This window comes from Eubalaena glacialis, chromosome 5 (genome assembly GCF_028564815.1).
Source record: "Eubalaena glacialis isolate mEubGla1 chromosome 5, mEubGla1.1.hap2.+ XY, whole genome shotgun sequence".
Classification (NCBI taxonomy): domain Eukaryota; kingdom Metazoa; phylum Chordata; class Mammalia; order Artiodactyla; family Balaenidae; genus Eubalaena; species Eubalaena glacialis.
The window spans coordinates 31,013,238-31,033,133 of record NC_083720.1 but is presented as its reverse complement, the minus strand read 5'-3'; the positions used below and the strand labels follow the sequence as shown (position 1 = coordinate 31,033,133).

The window sequence follows — 19,896 nt, the reverse complement described above, 5'->3', positions numbered from 1 at the left end:
AACCAGAGCTAAATGGTGAAAAAATGAATAGACTTTGGAAGGAATTGTGAGAAGATTTCACTTAACTATAGAATCAAGAACAGTTTAAAATATTTTTAAATACCATTTGCTAATTCTTTATACTATGGTTGTATTACCCACCGCCTTCAAAAGTTCCCTACCATGCCAGTGAGGATGCCAAGAGATCAGCACTTCTATTCACTTCCTAATGTGCAATTTGTATGCATTACGGGCTGTAGAAATGTTTATAATATTTGAATCACCAATTCCACTTATAGGTAATTATCAGCGATCCACACAAAGACTTATATATCAGATTATTCACTGTGAAGTTATTTATAAAAGCATTAAAATAATTAAAAGGCACAAAAAGAGAGAAATTGTTAATGGGGAAAGGGAAGGAGCAAGGGGCAACATAGGGGTAGGGGAGTAAGAGGCACAAATTATTAGGTATAAAATAAGCTACAAGGATTTATTATACAACACGGGGAATATAGCCAATATCTTATAACAACTATAAATAGACTATATATAACCTTTAAAAATCACTATTAGAGGGCTTCCCTGGTGGCGCAGTGGTTGAGAATCTGCCTGCCAATGCAGGGGACACGGGTTCGAGCCCTGGTCTGGGAAGATCCCACATGCCGCGGAGCAACTAGGCCCGTGAGCCACAACTACTGAGCCTGCGCGTCTGGAGCCTGTGCTCCGCAACAAGAGAGGCCGCGATAGTGAGAGGCCCGCGCATCGCGATGAAGAGTGGCCCCCACTTGCCGCAACTAGTGAAAGCCCTCGCACAGAAACGAAGACTCAACACAACCAAAAATAAATAAATAATAAATAAATTTTTTAAAAAAAGCTAAGCTCATTAGTGTGCAATTAAGGATGCTGATTTTTTTTTAAAAATCACTATTAGAAATAACTATTTTGTACACCTGTAACCTATGTAATATTGTACAGCAACTATACTTCAATAAAAAAAATTTTTTAAGCTATGTGAATGCTTTTAGGTAGGTCTTACACTCCAATTTGATGATAGGATACCCTAGTTTAATGAAAACATTTATCAACCCACAAAACAATTTGCTCTTAGACATATTTTTTATCTAAACAGAAAAAAAATGTTCCATGACCATAAACAGTTAAAACACGATATATTATATTCCCCATTTTGGAGATTCACAATACACAAATCCTACAGTAAATAAATCTGCTTATATTTGTTTAACCCAGTGCATCTCTAATTTGTCTTGAAACTTCCTTCCTCAGAACGTTTGTTAACAAGAAAAGGAAATGGTGTTCTGAGGAACACAGCTGGACACATTGCAATAAACAAAAGACAAGACAACTGAGTGCATGGATCACTGGTAGAAAGACAATTCCAAAGGTACTCATAAATAGATTAATGGCAACCAAAGGGAAAGACTACTAGAAAGCCACTTGGTTCTGTCCTGAGCCCTCTTAAGCTCAGGCATTTCATCACAGAATCAGAAGAAAACAATGTTGGTCGGTTCATCAAATTTCCAAATCATATGAAGCCAAGACGAGTTGGAAATGTATTGAAAGAATCATGATCCTAACAAATTCTGACAAGGCTGAAGTTGGGTTCTATAAAAATAGATGAAAATTTAGTGAATATATATAATATAAAGGCTTGATTTGCCTCCCCCTCCCCCCCAAAAAAAACAAAACTATAAAATTAAGAGTGAGAAAGACAGGACTTAACAGCAGTATATATGAAAAATAATTAGGGGTTTTCACCAATGCTAAACTCAGTGACAGTTAATAGAATGATGGAACCAGCAAGAAAATTACTGTAATATTAGGCTGCATTAATCATCAGTAATAGCATCTAGAACTAGGGAAGTTTTCTTCTCTCTCCCTCTGGTATATGCCCGCCAGGCCATCTGGAGCTTTATTCAAATCAATGTGCAACACTTTAAGAAAGAAGTAGACAACCTGAAATGCCTGAAGGAGTCAAGGGCATTTATTCCAAAAATAAAAACCTCAATAAGAAATACAATAGGTGATTTCAAATATTTGAAGAGTTGCCATAGGACAGAGGTATTTGATTTATTTTTTATGATGCAGGGTGGGGATGGTGTACAGAATCAAATGAATGCCCACAAGAAGATGAATTTTAACCTAACAAACAGAAGAAACTTTTTAATAAACCAGTCTAAAGATTGAATGGTCTATTCAAGAGACAATCACAAGTTAATGACCATTTAACCAGAATGTCACTAAGGGAATTCAAGTACCAGGTGCAATGTAAGTCTGGATAACCCTTAAAGACCCTCCCAACATTGAGATTCTAAAATACTATCAGAGACAGCATTACCACTTGGAGATATTACCAAGAACCACGTAGTACACTCTATATGGAATCAGGGACACCAGTGCCAACGGGTACCAGAAGCTGACTCAGGAGACCCAGTTGTCATTTTTCAGGATTTTGCAAGCCCATCGTTAAACAGTCATTGTTAAAATTTAAATTATATAAACTTACAATGAAGTAAATTATATTAAAAACAAAGCTAATAAACACCCAAACTTATCACTTTCTAATGCCACTTTGTTAACTTGCAATTGAGGGAATTCAATTCTGACTCTGGTAGGATAGTCACACCTTGGAAATCTACAAATGCTACAAATCGGGGCTTTTTTTTTTGAGAGCAGTTGTTAAATATTTATCATCAGCACATCACATCAGTAGTACCTTTCATCAACAACTATTTATTAAGCTTCCACATATACAGCTTTAGTCTGTGTGAAATAGAAGTACAAATCAAAGCAATCTTCCTCAGGAAACAGGAAAACCAGAACTAGGAAGCAATATCTGAACTTTCAAAAGTGATCTGCCTTTTTATTGAATACATTGTGGTACATTTATACAACAGATTACTCTACAGCTTTTAAAAAGAATGATGTAATTCAATTTGTGTTGGGAAGATACACAACAAACTAATAAACGTAGGCTCCTCTAGGGAGAGACATTGTGTACCATTTTTAATACAAATGTTTGCTTTTTTGTCATATGCATGTATTATTTTAATAATAATAACAACAATGCTGTAATCAAACACAAAGAAAGAGGTCGACCTTGGGCAATACTTTGACCGCCAGGTAAAAAAAGAGAAGCAGCCACAGGGAGAAAAGAGAAGTGGCCTTGACAAAAGCAGTACAAGCAGAGATAAAATTCTTAAGCTCAGAGGGCACTGCACTGGACGCCTCCTGCTGAGGGGATGGTAATACGTCCTGACTGTTCTGACCACCTCCCATCTCCTATTCTTCTAGGGCAGAGGTCCCCAACCTTTTTGGCACCAGGGACCAGTTTCATGGAACAAAATTTTTCCATGGATTGGGGTGGGGGGTGGGGTGGGCAGGATGGTTTTGGGATGATTCAAGCACATTACATTTATTGTGTGCTTTATTTCTATTATTATTACATTATAATTTATAATGAAATAATTATACAACTCACCATAATGCAGAATTAGTGGGAGCCCTGAGCTTGTTTTCACTTGCCAGTTACTGACAGGGTTTTGATATGAGTCTGCAAGCAACTGATTTATTATGGTCTCTGTGCAGTCAAACCTCTCTGCTAATGATAATCTATATTTGCAGCCGCTCCCCAGTGCTAGCATCACCGCCTCAGCTCCACCTCAGATCATCAGGCATTAGATTCTCACAAGGCTCATGCACCCTAGATCCCTCACATGCGCAGTTCACAGTAGGGTTCGTGCTCCTATGAGAATCTAATGCCGCTGCTGATCTGACAGGAGGCGGAGCTCAGATGGTAATGAGAGCCATGGGGAGCAGCTGTAAATACAGGTGAAGCTTCGCTCGCTCACCCGCTGCTCACCTCCTGCTGTACGGCCCAGTTCCTAACAGGCCACGGACCGGTACCAGTCCGTGGCCCAGGGGTTGGGGACCCCTGTTCTAGAGGAGCCAGCTGCAGAGTTGATATTCCTGCCTTCTTTACTCACTGGGTATCCTGAAATCGCTAGCAGTGATTTCGACCCCTGGGGGACATCTGGTAATGTTGAGACATTCTTTCATTATGGAAATTGAGAGCAACTGGTATCGAGTCAGGAGAGGCCAGGGATGCTGCTAAACATTCTACAATGCACAGGACCGCCCCCCACAACAAAGAATTATCCAGCCCAAGATGTCAGCGGTAACAAAGCTAAGAATCCCTGCACCACTGTTACTTAAGGCCACCTGAATGGACCTCTGTTCTTTAAAAGCCAAGAGAGGCTAGCCAAGACCCAGAGATGCTCTCCTCACTAGAAAACATGGCCATAGACTCTGAACTGATATTTAAGAAAGCCTGCAAGTCTCCTTAAAAATAACTGCCATGGAAAGTAGACTGGAGAGGGGTTAAAAATGTTACACTTGACCTAACAACTCACAGAGATAATTTATATTCAGAAAAACTATCTAATTGGTATGTCACCATCATTTCTGCAAAGTATCACAGTACTCATTAGCGAACTTTTCCATTTTTTAGAAAAAATTCTTTTAGAAATTCAAATATAAACTCCTCTAATAACATGTTGCTATTTTTGAAGTTATGAAAAGTAAACGAAGTGGAATTATGAGTTCAAATACCAATTATCATTATAGTTTTAAATCCATTAAAATTGGATACAGTTGGCTACAGGCTATACTTTTGTAGCTTTTACTTCTCTTGTAGTCCAGTCTACATATCTGACACCATTGTTCCTTCATAAGAGCTTAGCAGCCTACTTATTTCTTTAAATAGTAAGGCATATGGCACTGGGTCTCATTCATAATCGCAATAAATATTTTATTAATTGAATAAAAAATTTTTTAAAGACTACTATACACATGACCCCTTCACCATTGCCAGAGTTGATTGGAGTTAGGTAATACCAGAGGTCAGTTACTACCCACAATACAGAAATTTTACATACTAATATCCAAAATATTTAATATTTATAATCAACTCTCTCCTCCATCTAGTAATATGGGACTACCAGAACATAAGCTGCTTCTGACGAAGCTAAATACCTCCCTACCAAAAAAACCACCACTCATCACGTACTTTCAATGTATCGGCCCTCACCCAGCCCCTATACTAACATACTTTCTTCCTAGAATGTATACGCAGTGCCGTTATCTAGCTTCAGCCATTCTTCTGCCAAAATTCCACTGGGTTCAGCCAAAAGGTGGCAGCAACTGAAACAGGTAGGAACAAAGAAGAGCATCCATACACCTGGGCAGCTGAGGGCTAAGCTGTTTGGGATGCTGGTAAGTGAACAGTGTGCGTAGGTATTGGAAGAAGGGGAGGGAGATCAAACAAGGCAGGGACAACAGGAGAGGTGACTGGCCAAGAACAGGAAATAAATCTTAGAGTATGGACTAAAGACAAGCTGTCTGAAGTAGCAACACATGAATGAATACGAAGGGAATTGGATGGAGTGTCCAACGAAAAGCCAAACTAGTAGGTAACTGAAGTCAAAGCCAGGATGCCCAAAATAGCAGCACAGAATCCCAGAGGCAACCACATGCTCACACCAGGCAAATATGGCCTGTGTAAATGTAATTGCCTGGGCATAGTATACCAAAACACAAGAACAAGGTCAGCAATTCCTTCTTTTACATTAGTGAAACTACTCACTGATACCCAAATACAGGAAGCTGAGTCTTCCAAAGTGGTCTCTACCTTAAACAAATTTTCAGTGTTACCATTTTAAAGGCTACTTACGTACATCATGCCAGTAATATAGGCATAGCAATCAGCACTACCCCGCCATGGGTCTAGTACATAAAGTACATAAAGCCTAACTGAAAGGAACTGTCCTTTAAATAATTTTAGCAACAATAAAAAAATTGAGTACAAGATAAGAACATGGATAAAGACAAAAAATAAATAACCATTACTACACTAAAGAGAAAAAAAAAAATTCTTACCTAAAGAATTTTTTCCTGTAAAGTTGCTTTAGTGTAATGTAGGGGAAAAATATGCACTCCAGCAGAAAACTATGCATTGTCTAGTGCACACCCTTCCTACTTATGTCATTCTGATTCTTTGGGAGCTATTTTAAAACTCTGTAAGTTGTAGATAACTAATAACAAAGCCAAATAAATCTTGTCTATAGACATGCAAATTCTTTCTGGCTGAGTGCAACTGACTTGCCTCCCTCACTGTGGCAAAGTCCAGTTTTGCCTCCATTTATACATCAATTTCAATATTCTACAACTATAAATGTGTCTGTCTTTAAATTCTCCTTTGAATTGGTTATCACATCTCACCACCTACCTCTTTAATGATTTAAGTGAAGTTGTTAACACGTTCATTTTCTATCTGTAGGAATGTCATGGTTTTACCTTTTTTGAAAATTATCTTTTAACAGTAGTTTTGGAGAAACAATTAGTTACTTTTTGAAATTTGGGAGCAATATTGATATTTACCATTGATGTTTTCTCAGTTATACTGCTGGATTTAATCACAAGTATAGCTATTGCCCAGGAAAAGCCTAGAGGTTTGGGGACCTAAGGGTGACAAAGTCCCTGAATGGTCAAATTAGAGGTGGACCGTAAGCCAGGCAGAGTGTCATCCATTGAATGGAGACAAAAATAGAGTTTATATTCATGCTAGAGAAGGGGAGGAAGAGAGGATGGAAAGGAGAGAGGCCTGACTAGAATGGAAGTTCTCATTCAAGAGTATAGAAGACCCTCTATTTTTGTAGTCTCATAGGTAGTACAGGGCTACATCCCAAAGACAACCTTGTCCACTCTGTTTGCCAACAACAGCTCACTTTAGGACAATGCTTGTTCATCTCTGTCTCTGGGTGTGTTTGCTGTGTTCATTCTTGGTTTTCAGAAGTTCAATGAACATTATTAATCTCATCACATCCTATAACTATAAAGCCGTGTGAATGTTCAAAATGCTAGTGGTATATGACTACAGTTAAACAAAAATGGAGACTGAAAAATTGAAAATGAGGAGAAAAATGATGTATGATATACATATCTAGGGGATAAATGTGACCGATTACAAAATTCCTCTATCTGGGATTTCTTCTTGAGGATTGGGGCTGGAAGCAAGGGTCTTCTACTCAAACAGATGAAGGCTTAAAAGAATAAAATACATTCTGAATCTAATGTGTCATGGGGTCACACATAGAAAACAGAAAGTATACCTCAGACCTCTCAATTCAAGGATACTTTTGGCCATAAAAATAAGTTAACTTTCTTTTTAACATTCCAAAAATGGTAACATAAAGTTTACCACCAACACATAGCATTCCTCATACAGAACTTGATTGCAGAACCAAAGCACTATTCAGGAGAGTATCAGAAGTAGCTGAAATCTAAAGCATTAAATAACTATGCACAGAAGGAAACTATATAGAAGAACATAAAGGCCCTGGTTTCTTTACGGATGTAGTTTCTCCATGCTAGAGCTTTTCTTTTGTTAAAAACTTCCAGATGCATAACATGTAGAGTAGTACTAAGCCACGTTGTCAAGCTTGCTGCTTAAACTCCTGGGAAGTTGTCAGTATATCCGTAGGGTTTTGACAGTAAATTTAGGGAATACAGTTTGTTTGTTTAGACCTCTTTTTTGCAGCTCACAATAGCTTTGGCTGGTATACTTGGTCTTTCCAGCCGTTAGTACTTGGTCAGTCTATCTTTGCTGCTTTACTAATAATTGGCTTCTCTCAAAAGGCAAAGTAACTTAAAAAAGAAAAGTCATTTTTCTCTTCCAGAATTCCTGGAAGTCCATAGTTTAAGGCTGTGGGACTTCCCTGGTGGCACAGTGGTTAAGAATCCGCCTGCCAATGCAGGGGACACAGGTTCGAGCCCTGGTCCAGGAAGATCCCACGTAACGCGAAGCAACTAAGCCCGTGTGCCACAACTACTGAGCCTGCGCTCTAGATCCCGCGAGCCACAACTACTGAAGCCCACGCCTAGAGCCCGTGCTCCGCAACAAGAGAAGCCACCGCAATAAGAAGCCCACGAACCGCAACGAAGAGTAGCCCCTGCTCACCGCAACTAGAGAACGCCTGTGAGCAACAACGAAGACACAACGCAGCCAAAAATTAATTAATTAATTAATTATTTTTAAAAAAAGACTGTGTATTAAGGAGAAAATAAACTGCTCACCAAAACTCAATAACTTGTACAGTTGTCATTCTACTATCTGCCCAATAAGACAATCAAGGTGTTGCACTTGACCAAACTACTGTCCACAGCTAGCTACTCATACAGTAAACAGCATTGTTGATGACACTGGACGTTCACCTCAATGGGAGGAAGAGTTTTGTCTTTCAAACTTCTTTTTGCAGTACTTGCTACAGAATGGTTGTACCCAGATTTACACTTTCTTTCTGAAATATGCTACATATATCCCTTCAGTATTGGCTAAAATGTTGTTAATTCCTGAAGATTTTTCCTATTATTATTTAAACACAGATGCACAATTCATATATTCACATTGTACTGTCAATTTAAATTTTAATACATAAACATCATCAGTTTAACACAAATAAGAATCAAATCAATAAGAAAGTCTCAAAGATCTTAGAAGTATCTTTAATAGCAACTTTCTCACAATATAAATTTTCTATAAATAATATAATTTGGGGATAGTTACTTTATGTACACTACTTTGTAAACCAAGTATTCACTATTAGTTGAAAAAAATCAATTGCTTTAAATAAATATATAGAAGAGGCAATGGATTGCTGTAACTTGGTGAGAAAGTCCCATATTAATATCCAAAATTAAAGCAAAAATACAAAGGAAGAAATGTGAAAAACACACACACAAAAAAAAACTGTCATAAAAAACAAGAACAACGTTATGACTTGAAAGCTTAAAAAAATAAGTAACTTTAAGACAAGGCATGAGGTGAGATGCTGATTTCCTGATGCACAGTCCCACGCTCAATTACACAATGCACTTTTCCAGCTTTCCAGCGCTACCTCTATTATTACATCTCCTTTGCTATACTACTAAAAGCCATTAAAGAACGGTATTATATTAACAGTCATTTCTGGATTCTATTCATTTTAATAAGTAATTTTGCTTCCATCATTCCTTGTAATGTTTCTAGTTACAGAATTTTGGAGATGAGTTACGTGTTGACAAACATATGGTATCCCTAGACAGAGGAGCTGGGATCACAGTGGAGATTGGACTTCCAGTAATTTTCTAACAGTATCCAATGGTTTCCTAAGGTTCTTTGGAGATCCTCAGGGGCCATCAGGCGGGGAGTGGGGTGGGCAACGGAAAGAAAAATCATGTAAGGTTTTGGCCTCTGTCCCCTCTGACCTCCAAGGTCAATCATTGTGTGTGTAGCTGACATTGTATCCAATTTCATATACTGGATTTCCTCCTAAGATCTTTTCTAAAGGTTCAGCCTCCTTAAGAAATGTTGGAAAACACTTGAACCACTTGAACTCTAAGGTTTGTATTAGTTTTAATATGTTTTGGCTCACAGAGACCTCAGGGAAAATGTTTAAAAGTCATGGGGATAAGGATATTAGTGTATGTAAAGAGATAAACCACAATAAAAGTTCTCAACCAAATCAAGTTGACAGATCTTCATTATGATCATTACGAATTTTTATAGCTAACTTTCTGTAGAGAACTCTACAATAAGCCCTAGAGATACACAGATACAAACCAGAACCCCAGCCATGGAGCTCATAAATGAGATTGGTAGAAATGGAATCACAACCCACTCCCTCAGGAAGTGGAAGGCAATTACTCTGTGAGACCACTTAGCAGTTAGCATCAGGGTCTGCCCACGGGGACACCTGTCCTTGACACACTTAACTCACTTGACCCCCAACCAGGTTAATAACCATCCTCAGAAAGGCAGCTATTTAAGGTGCCTGTGTTCATTCGAACTTCGCCTGCTCTGACCTTGAGCCCTAATTTTTTCAGTAGAAAAACGATTTTTAGTATTCCAAAGTTCACTGGCAAAGTCCTAGAATTTGACAGCAATTCTAGCATGACTTTAAAGTCAAATGGTTGATTTTTATGCATGGTTCATGGAAATATTTTATCTTATGATCATATCATGTACATTTTAAAAATGCCAGCTGGATTTTGGATCCCCTGGGATACAAATTGGAGTTTCACAATTCCTAGAAGGGTAATACAAACAACTTACCTTTAATAACTGTCAGAATTGACCTAAGATACAGGAATATTGGGAAAGAACTGTGCCAATTTTCCAGGCATATTTAATTCTAGCATCTCAAGGATCAAAAGTAATACTACCATTCTGGCCCTGTAATAGACTGGACGGAGAGATTCCTATGAGATTTCTCCCTCCAATTAGCTGCTAGAGAGCAAAAGAGGGTGCTGGGGACAGAGCTATAATGGAGAATTGCTCCGACTCTCTAACCATTGTCCAGATTTACATTATAACAGGAACTCTAAAGTACCAAGCTTGATAAATATGATGGTAAAGAGATATGATTCCAAGAGATTACAGGATAAGGGTGGCTTTTTCCTCCCCCTTTTCACTCTCCATTACATGTGAACTCTTTGATAAAAAAAAAAAGGAAAGTAGGTTTTACCTTTGACACGACCAGGCCTACTTCTAGTTAGACATATTCTGACTCTTAATATTACCATAATGCACAAGGTAGCGCTGCCTGCAATTCAACCAATTTACTCAGCCACTTAGCCTAAACGTGAAAACTGTATTTAAATATGTGCTGACTACATGTAAAATATAAGAATAAAAACTTTGTGTACATAATTCAGAAGCCTAGAGCTCCTAACATCTAAATTATGAATATACAAATAAACAGACAGTTTTTGGCATTCCTGGCAAATCAGACTAAGTGATCAGACTAAGGAACACAGTAGGAGAAAAATAAAGAACACATCCCAACTATCATATTATGTGGTGACTGAAGTTGAAATGGAGACTCCAGATGAAATGACGTCAAAAGCATGATAGTGATTCCAAATGATTCTTGATTCTGAGAAATTACAAAATATAAGCACAAAATCTCCAACTGGTAAATTCAATTACATTTAGTTCATTTATTCTAGCTATTGGAATACAAGCCTCAAGTTCATATATGTGAATTTATCTACTAAACAACTGAACTTGTTGACTAATACAAATGTGAAATTTACTAGGTTATTTTAAATATCTTAAAGCTGATAGGACAGTCTAGTCTTCAAATATAGATGGAAGAAATTACTTGCTCCTTCCATTAAACTTTTCCACAGCAAACAGAAGTCTGCTAGGAATGTAAGTGAGAAGGAGCTGACAGAACAGAGGAAGTCCCACTATTCAGCTCAGTTCTTCCTCCTTGTGGTCATGAAAGGAAGGTGCCTGCCATCTGGTGGCATTTCTTCAAGGAATCCTATCATTTAAAGGGCACAGAATACTCCTGTGAAGGAATATATGATACCAATGAAAAGTGCTCAATTTTAATTTGTAAGTGGTTTCCACTTACTTCTGCTTCCCACTCTTCTGCATCTCCTCCTTTTTAAAAGTTGACCATAAAACATTTTTTAATTGCAAGGTTGCTAAACACATCCCAAATGAAACAGTAACTATGCGTGTCTAAGAATTCGGTATGCAGGTGTGCCACAGTCATTTTTAACACAAATTCTAAAAACAAAGTGTTAAATATCATGGTGCATTAAACCACTGCGTGGAACTTCACCCATATTGGCCAACAGGGAGGGTGGGGATGCTTCTGTATTTAGCGGTCACATACTGGGTTATTGCCTGCAGCCCAGACTGACACATACATTGTTTTCCCATTCTCAGCTTCCAGCAAACCACCAAGTAGCATTTATAATGTGGAAGGATGGAATAAAAACACTTTTTCATAATAGGTTTTGGATGGTTTCCACTCAGGATAACATAGATAGATGTCATTTTGATGAGTGTCTAGTGAGGTTCCCCACACAGCAGACAATGCCTCCCTGAACTGTAAAACGGTCCTGATTCTGACACATTTCCCCACCAGCTCTCCATTCACCTAATCTTGTCGATGAGAGGATGCCCTCCTCCTTCATTCCTAGACCTAATCTTGACATTCAAATACTGTTTTTTAAAAAGCCATGTAGTTGACTTTACATAGTCACAAACCAATCAGAAGCACTACAGGTTATTACGACCCTGAGAGGCTATTTGTACCTACACATTCTTCAACTGAGCTAGAAAGAACTAACACTTATGCAGAATTATCCTTCTCTTAAATAATTCCCGGCTCATGGAAAAACAGAATTACTAAAGTAAGAAAGAGAAAAGAATATTTGAAGGATTTGCTTCTTAATGACTTTTAGACAAGAGAAACAGAGGATAAGCTAAGAAACAAGAACACTGCTTCAAGAGGCAATTTGTCCTCGGTCCTTTAGGTGACCGAGGCATTTTGCCAGCTGTCACTACTGACCAACTAAAAATGTTACACCCAAACTGCTGTACTCATTAGGACTGAAACCATTTAACATGAAGACTTTAAGGCACTCAGATGTCACATTGTATTGTTTGGCCTTAGGAGAGGAGGGGAATGCCTGCTATTTATGGCATTTTAACATTTATGGCATTTTAATTTGCTTTCTTTCTACAAACCGTTTCTGACCATTCTTTACCTTACATAATTGAAAATCTATACATTATTATGACCTTTGTTGATGCACTCTTTCCATTCACTTTGTAGCCAGTTAAGAAAAATGTACAGCAAAAGTGAAAAACCATGTTAGTAGGAAATTCAGTTTTATATGATAAAGTAGATTTATGTTAGCAAGGTAATTTAAAGGTCTTCTCATATGATGGGAAAGGGTGCACAACCTTAAAGCTACAGTTAACCTTTATTTCCTCCCCAAATTGAGAAGATGCCACAAAAGCAGTCACCAGAGGCTGTATCACTCATATTTGTGAATTAGAGGTACTTCTACTTGCCTACATTTACTCTTACTTTGTATCCAACCATTTTCATAGACTTGGAGGATGTGGAAGAACCTCGGAAATTATGGAATATATCTTTTTTATTTCTAGCTAAACTCTGAGTAGATGACTAGACGTGTTACATTATTTCATCATTATCTGTGAACATAGAGGAGCCAGGTCCAGTGGAACTGTTCAGTACCACCAGGCAGGAAGTTTCAACTCTTATTCAGCCCAAATCTCACTGCTTTCAGGAGAAATGTAGAAAAACAGATCACCATGCTATCTACCACAACCTTTTATATATTAAAGCCACTTTCTGTTTCAGTTGGATATCAGTGTAAACCAGCTATCAGTGCACCTTCATCTGGCCATAAATTCTTGGAAAGCCAAAAGCCAGGTGAGGTTAGGCAAACCAGCTTTTTATCCATTGCTAGAGCTCTTATGTGTAATCAGAAGCCAGATTTTCTCATATTATGATTTTCTCCTACTGTGAATTTCTCTTTCCCACCCCACCCCCAAAGAAAAGAAAAAAAAAATCCATAGTATTAACAGTATGGAAGAAATTTTGGTCATGTGCTCCAAAGCACACTGTACTTTTTCTTGGTTGTACTTGTCATGCCTGTAAATTCATGTCATTTTAAAATGCCTGTCATCCTCATTGAAATGTAAGCGCCATGAGGGCAGATACCAAGTCTGCCTTGTTCATCAGCATTTTTCCTGTGTCTATATATTTAGCACACACAGTCTCTTCATACCTAGAGAACTGACAAATGCCCTTCAAAATCACTCTAGTCCAACACTCCTATTCGGAAGATATGAAAACAGAGTCTGTAAAAGTCATTCTTGGAAGTGACTTCCCCAAGATTGTACAACATGTTAACGGCAAAGCCAGGGTTAGAACTCTGGATTCTTTTTTTTTTTTTTTTTTTTTTTTGCTATATTTTAATCAAAATTTTATTTGGTATGAGAGAAAATCGATATACCTCATTCAAAAATAAGATTTAAGAATAGCCTAAATATACTCTTTGGGACTCCCCCAAATTTCTCTCATTTGTCAGACAAAATATCTTCAGAATTTTTTGTTGAACTAATTTACAGATCTATATTCCATGACCCCAATGACACTAAAGCAACCCCTTGATCAGGAAATGTTCTTTATCTGAATATAGCAGGGTCTATCATTAAAGCAGTCCTACTGGCAGATCCTGATTGCTCCTCCAGAAATGTTGTCATGGAAGAAAGCCCATTATCGGTCATCAAAACTAGAACACTGGATTCTTTATTGCCCACTCACGTTCTCTGTCCATTATGCCACAGAGGTTCCTTCATCTAATACCCTGGGCAGGCAACACAACTAATGAGTAAGGTACAGAAACCTTTGTGATCTAAACAACTTTTTGTTGGCTGCCTGGTTCTCAGTGTTCTTTATCAGTTGGAACTTAAAACCTTCCCATAAATATGCCTGATTTGTACATACTTTATGTAGGACTCTAAGAACAGAACCCCAAATGGAATTGTACAGCCATAGGAAAGAGCCGATTTATTCTCTCCTATGAAGGTCAAGTTTTCCAGAGGCCAAGCCACAGATGACAGCTGAATTTCCATGGTTCAGCTACTGTTAAATCAAATATTCTGCTAAACAGAACTCTAATTCGTATGGTTTTAAAATTTTTACTTCAAGGTTTCTTTAAAGCAAATATTCAAGAAATAGAGCTTCTCCTGAGCACATGAAAAAAGTAAATGTGAATTTTGGAGAATGATGAAGTGATCTAAAATTGGACTGTGGTGATGGTTGCCCAGCTCCATAATTTTTTTTTAATCTTTAAGTCATACACTTAAATATTATAAAATATATTTCAATAAAGCTGTTAAAAAATAAGTGTGAAAATGAGTCAGATAAAGTACTTCTTTTTGTAAACATGTGGTACGAAAACTGTAACTACATTCTTTATCCCCATACTCTTTTAAGCCCAGGTTCTATCTACTTCAATCATGGCTTACCTCAAGGTCAAAAGTTTTTCCTATAATTTTGGTAAAAATAATTTAGTAGACGAATACAATATCTTCACTGATGTAGCACCAAGAGATACTGACTCATTTGATTATCTGCATGAATGATCTACAGATATATTTATTTAATTAAGCATATAGTGCTCTAGCCCAAAAGCTGCCATTAACTAGCCATGAGGTTTTGAGCAAGTTATACATCTTCAGGTCTCAGTTTTCCCACCTATATCATGTGTCCCCATGGACACATTGGAGTCAAGTAACACACAATATATTAAAAAGAATAGTAACTGCTATCATCTAATGAATGGCCAATAATACACCAGACTTCAGGTAAATTATCAACCTATGAGGAAGGTAGTATTAGTCACTTTTTTGCAGATGGAAACTGGTACATAGAAAGGTTCATTAGTTTGACCACGATCACACAGTTATTTAGTAGCAGACCCAGGATTCCAATCCAGAATTGTCCAGCTCCAAAACCTATAATCATTCTCAATTCCTCATTAGACTTTGGGTTTTGATTCTGTCAGATGTGGGCATGAATCCTGACCTTGCCTTTACTATGTTAAGTTAGTCACCTTCTCTGAGCCCAGCTTCTCCATCTGCAAAATGAGATTACTAATACTTAACTCTCGGGGTTGTTGTGAAGATTAAATGAGAGAATGCTTCCCCTACAATGAAAAACCATTCGGTAACAGTCTTTCTCATGCCTCTCCCACAAAAGTTCCTTCTTGTGCTAAAAAAAAAAAAAAAAAAAAAAAGCTTTCAATTCTATGATTTCTTGTAGCCTACCTGGATAAACCTCACTGGGACTGAATTCTATCAAAAGTGAACATAAACAACACAGTATTAGTCCTTTGCTATCAGTCCTTGGCTCTGTGACGGAGACTGTCAACAAGAGTGTCAACTTCAAGGGGTGGGCATCTGTCCACAGGAACTGAGCTGAGGTCACAGACTTGTCTCACTCTGCCCTACCAACAGATGTCTGGGTGACAACTCTTAGTCACTGTAAACGAAGGTAAAAGCCAAACCAGGTGGGAAGTACTGTATCTGCTTTCTAATCCTCTTGGCCAGCCCATTCATTCCCTAAAACAATACCTCACTGACCATAATTCAAAATAGCTGGTTTTCCCCGGGATACTATTTTCAACATAATGCATTTATTTTGATGATGTCTAATTATCCCACAAGCAGAAGAGAGTGTTTCTGTAACAGTGATTTGTCAGCAAGAAACCTGTTTAATTCTGTGAATTGGAATATGCACCTTCAAAAGTTTACCTCTCAAGTAACCTGGTGAAAACTGGTGTAATGTGGAGCTCTAGTGGTGGCAAGAAAGTAAAGCAGCCATTAGGGAGAGCCAACAAAAACGCCAAGGGAATCACCATCTATTATTTATTTATTTGTTATCATGGTGAAATCACCATTTATTGTTAAATTAATGTTAAGAAGAAAAATGGTTCAAAAATGATCTTCCAAGATAATATAAGGTGAACTCTAAATGTAATGACTTTCTTCCAGATTACAAATTAGACCTCAACAACCAGCTTACATCAAACATCATGAAGCAGTTAAAATACCCCCAAAAAAACCTCAGTGCTGTGGTTGTCACTTTTCTACTTTTTACCAAGTTCACTAAGAATCCTATTAATTAAATACTAGTTATTTTTCACACAGCTAGCAAGAGTACTGTATACAGAAAACACTGGATTCTGAGTGCTATGATCAGTGAAGTCCTGTACCAACTGTCTTGGGAATTTAAATAATCCCTACAGGCCAATGAGGTTGTTATGAGTTAATTCCTGCACTAGAAAAGTGCCTTCTTTGAATTTCTGACTTCTGAGGTCTTTCCCAACTTAAAACAACTAAGAATGAAACCTACAATGTAAAACATTAACTCTTTGTTTTCCTGTTACCTAATGTATATGTCTTCTCAATTGAAAGGGCTTCAGTTTTAAAAAAAATACAGCTCTATTATGGTCAATAATATAGAAGAACATAAATAGCAAAAATTTTATGATGTTCAATCAGGAGTTGACGTTTGAAATTTCTAAACGTTGTGCCTGGTTTAGCTGTGTCAAAACAAATTAGTATGAGGCAAAAAAACCTCAGAATGTGAAAAAAATTCAGGAACTAGCCTTTCCATACAGTGTAAGTATCTAAGTATCGTGTTCCTAAACATGAAAAACAATGTAAGAGACTCACTTTTCTATACATGATGATAAAAGAAACTAAAATGTTCAAAAATACATTAACAACATTTATCTGAAACAAAAATCTCAAGACTCATGGAAGTTTTTCATGACTTCTATCAGTTGAATCCACTAGATATTTTCCAATGGATATATTCCAAGGGCTTCTAAATTTTAGGTCTACAGATGACTGACTACCAAGTCTCAGAGGTCTGTGAAGGAAGATTTAATGATTACCCAGGGGGTTTTATTCATCGATGTCTCTCTTCTTCATCCTTCTACTAATATGCTGTCATTAAATTAATATAGTTCCCTAAAGCCACACAGAAAAATGGTAAAAATATAAGATCCTTTTCTGAGAAGCCATTGAGAATGCAATAGTTTGTAATGAAAAGCTCAAGATAAAGAACTAATTTCCTTTCAGTCCTCATTCCTATAAGATAGGCGAGAGAACATTTCTGATAGAAAATAAAAGCAGGCAAGGTCTACTAACATAATCGTATGTCAAAGGGAACAAACAGAAACCTGTACTAATGCAACATTAGCCACTAAGGAATTCAAATCTAACGTGTTCTGCAGTCCTTTTCACCATAGATATCAAAATTGCATAAAACTGAAGAATAATTTTCCATCTTTGAATCTAAGAACTTTGTCTTTGGACATCATCTTGCCTGTATTTTCTTTGGTGATTATCTCTATCTTCTTTGCTTTCCCTTAACAGACCTTGGTATGCTGCTTAAAATAATATTTGGGGCTTTATTTGCTATCCTTTTACCCAGACATGTTGGTTTTATTAAAGTAAGTTGGGTCTGCATTCTTTCTTTACTATTATTACAGGTAGACTTGACAGACACAGGACCTTTGTTTTCAAATGCTCTGCTATGGAGGAAACCTTGTGAAATAAGTTCCATTTTACCTGCTGGGCAGTTGCACTCTGAAGGTGCTTCTCTTGCGATTCTTATTTTAGCCATATGTTCATAGGATTTCTGTAGGAAAAGAAGAGGTATTAACAATCATCGGTAGTATTGTAGAAAAATGGATTCTTTAGGAACTCTGGCCATATGCCTGATTTACCAGCCTGCATAACTAACGTTTACATATGTACTTGGACTTTAGTCAAAAGGTAACAGTACCCAAGTCCTAAAAAAAGAAAATGACCATCCACGTGGTATCAAGACTGTTGGACTTGTGTAACGTCCTTCTCCATTCTTCAACTACCATCACCCTGTCTCTAAGCTCAGGCATATTCAGTCAATGCAAAAAACCAGCATTAACATGTTGCAGTTCTAGGTAAGCTAGGGGTTTTAAAACAACCAGTATTTTACACATAAAGGTCAACTGCTTATCATGTTGTCCTGCCACTACTGCCAAACAGCCTCTCCGTTGGAAGAGCAAGTTCCAGAAAACCCCCTAACGGTAGTTAAAGCACCCCTGGTTTTGATAAACATAACACAGATTCCTTTCAACTCTCAACTCTAATGGCTCTGCATTCACAAACACCCATGGCGCTGCATCCTTTACAAAAAAATCAAGCTGCTATTTTTTTTTCTTTTTAAACATTTAATATGAAAACATTCAATGTGTGAAATACTTGATCTAAAATCATATGTAGAATTATTTCACTTTTAAGAGTGATTCCCTTTTGTATGTTAATAACACCTATGGCCCTAACCTTCTTATACCGTAAAAAGGATATAACAGATGTTATCTCTGCAAGGAATATTCTCCACAACATTGGAAAAGATCCACATGCAACTCCAGAAACTAAAAAGAGCTGAAATGCCACCCTGCCATTCTGGCCACCCTTCCCCCTTTTAGACCTCCATATATGTTTAGCATGCAAACATTAAGAAGAGTAAGGGAAGATGATAGAGACAGAGAGGGTGATATCAAAGTGTGTGCATTTACAAATATATGCTACAGTGAGCAGAGATGGTGGCCTAGCATATATGTGCACACACAGCCATATCACGTCTGCATACAGTAAGGCAGAGGCTGGTCATGTACACAGAATCACGCCTGTGCAAGATGTTATCCACGTGCAAAACACCCCAGCCTTTCACACCTGAGCCAGAAGTCGCTCCACTTTCTCTTGCACCATTGCTTTGAGCTGATCCAGACAATCAGGCAGCAGACGGATGGAAGGGTCTCCTTTGGCGGATTCGAGGGCGGCGATCCTCGCCTGGAGGTCGTTGGTTTTCGCCCCCAGGTACAGACAAGACATCAAGGCCACTACTGACAGGAGGGTGGCCAGGGCGGCGCACGGGGACACGGTCCGGGCACAACGCTGCCCGCCTGGGCTCCGGTCCTCGGAGCCCGGCTCCCGCCCCCCTCCTTTCCCTGCTTGCTTCTTCACCAGCATCGTGGCGGGGTCGGCTCTCTCGGCTTCGCCTCCCACCCTCTACCACCTCCAATAATCGTAAAAGAAAGAAAAAGGACGTTTCCTCCAAAGTTCAGTCCCAGTGGCTGTACAACTAGTTGGCGGAGTCGGAGCCGGGGCGCGGCGATGGATCAGCGCCGAGACCCGCAGACGTGGACCATCCTCCGCTTTCTTCTCCCCTCCCAGCTGCGAGTGAAAAGCACCCTCAGTCCGCGGACTGGTGGCAATAAGCTAAAATCCGGAATGAAACCCACCCGGGCGTCCCTCCTGGCCCCTCAAAGGACGGGGACCTCCTCTGAGGAGACCGGCCGCGCGGGGTCCAAGGGACAGCGGCCAAGGCGCTGCGAGGGGCCGCCGCTCGCCCTCGCCGCAGAGCACCGGACCTGTTGCGCCTCTGTTAGTTTGCCTTATTT

At 38.5% G+C, this 19,896-nt stretch overlaps 1 protein-coding gene across 1 annotated transcript in view; it reads right to left on the bottom strand.

Annotated features, from left to right (window-relative positions):
• COL25A1 (collagen type XXV alpha 1 chain) overlaps positions 1-19,465 on the bottom strand; it is a 461,378-nt gene extending 441,913 nt beyond the window's left edge. The window contains exons 1-2 of the mRNA XM_061191166.1: positions 19,169-19,465; positions 18,020-18,089 (exon numbers count right to left, since the gene is read on the bottom strand). Of these exons, the coding sequence (XP_061047149.1) occupies positions 18,020-18,089; positions 19,169-19,465 (367 nt within the window). The remainder of the gene's footprint in view (positions 1-18,019; positions 18,090-19,168) is intronic.
• Positions 19,466-19,896: the final 431 nt, after the last annotated feature.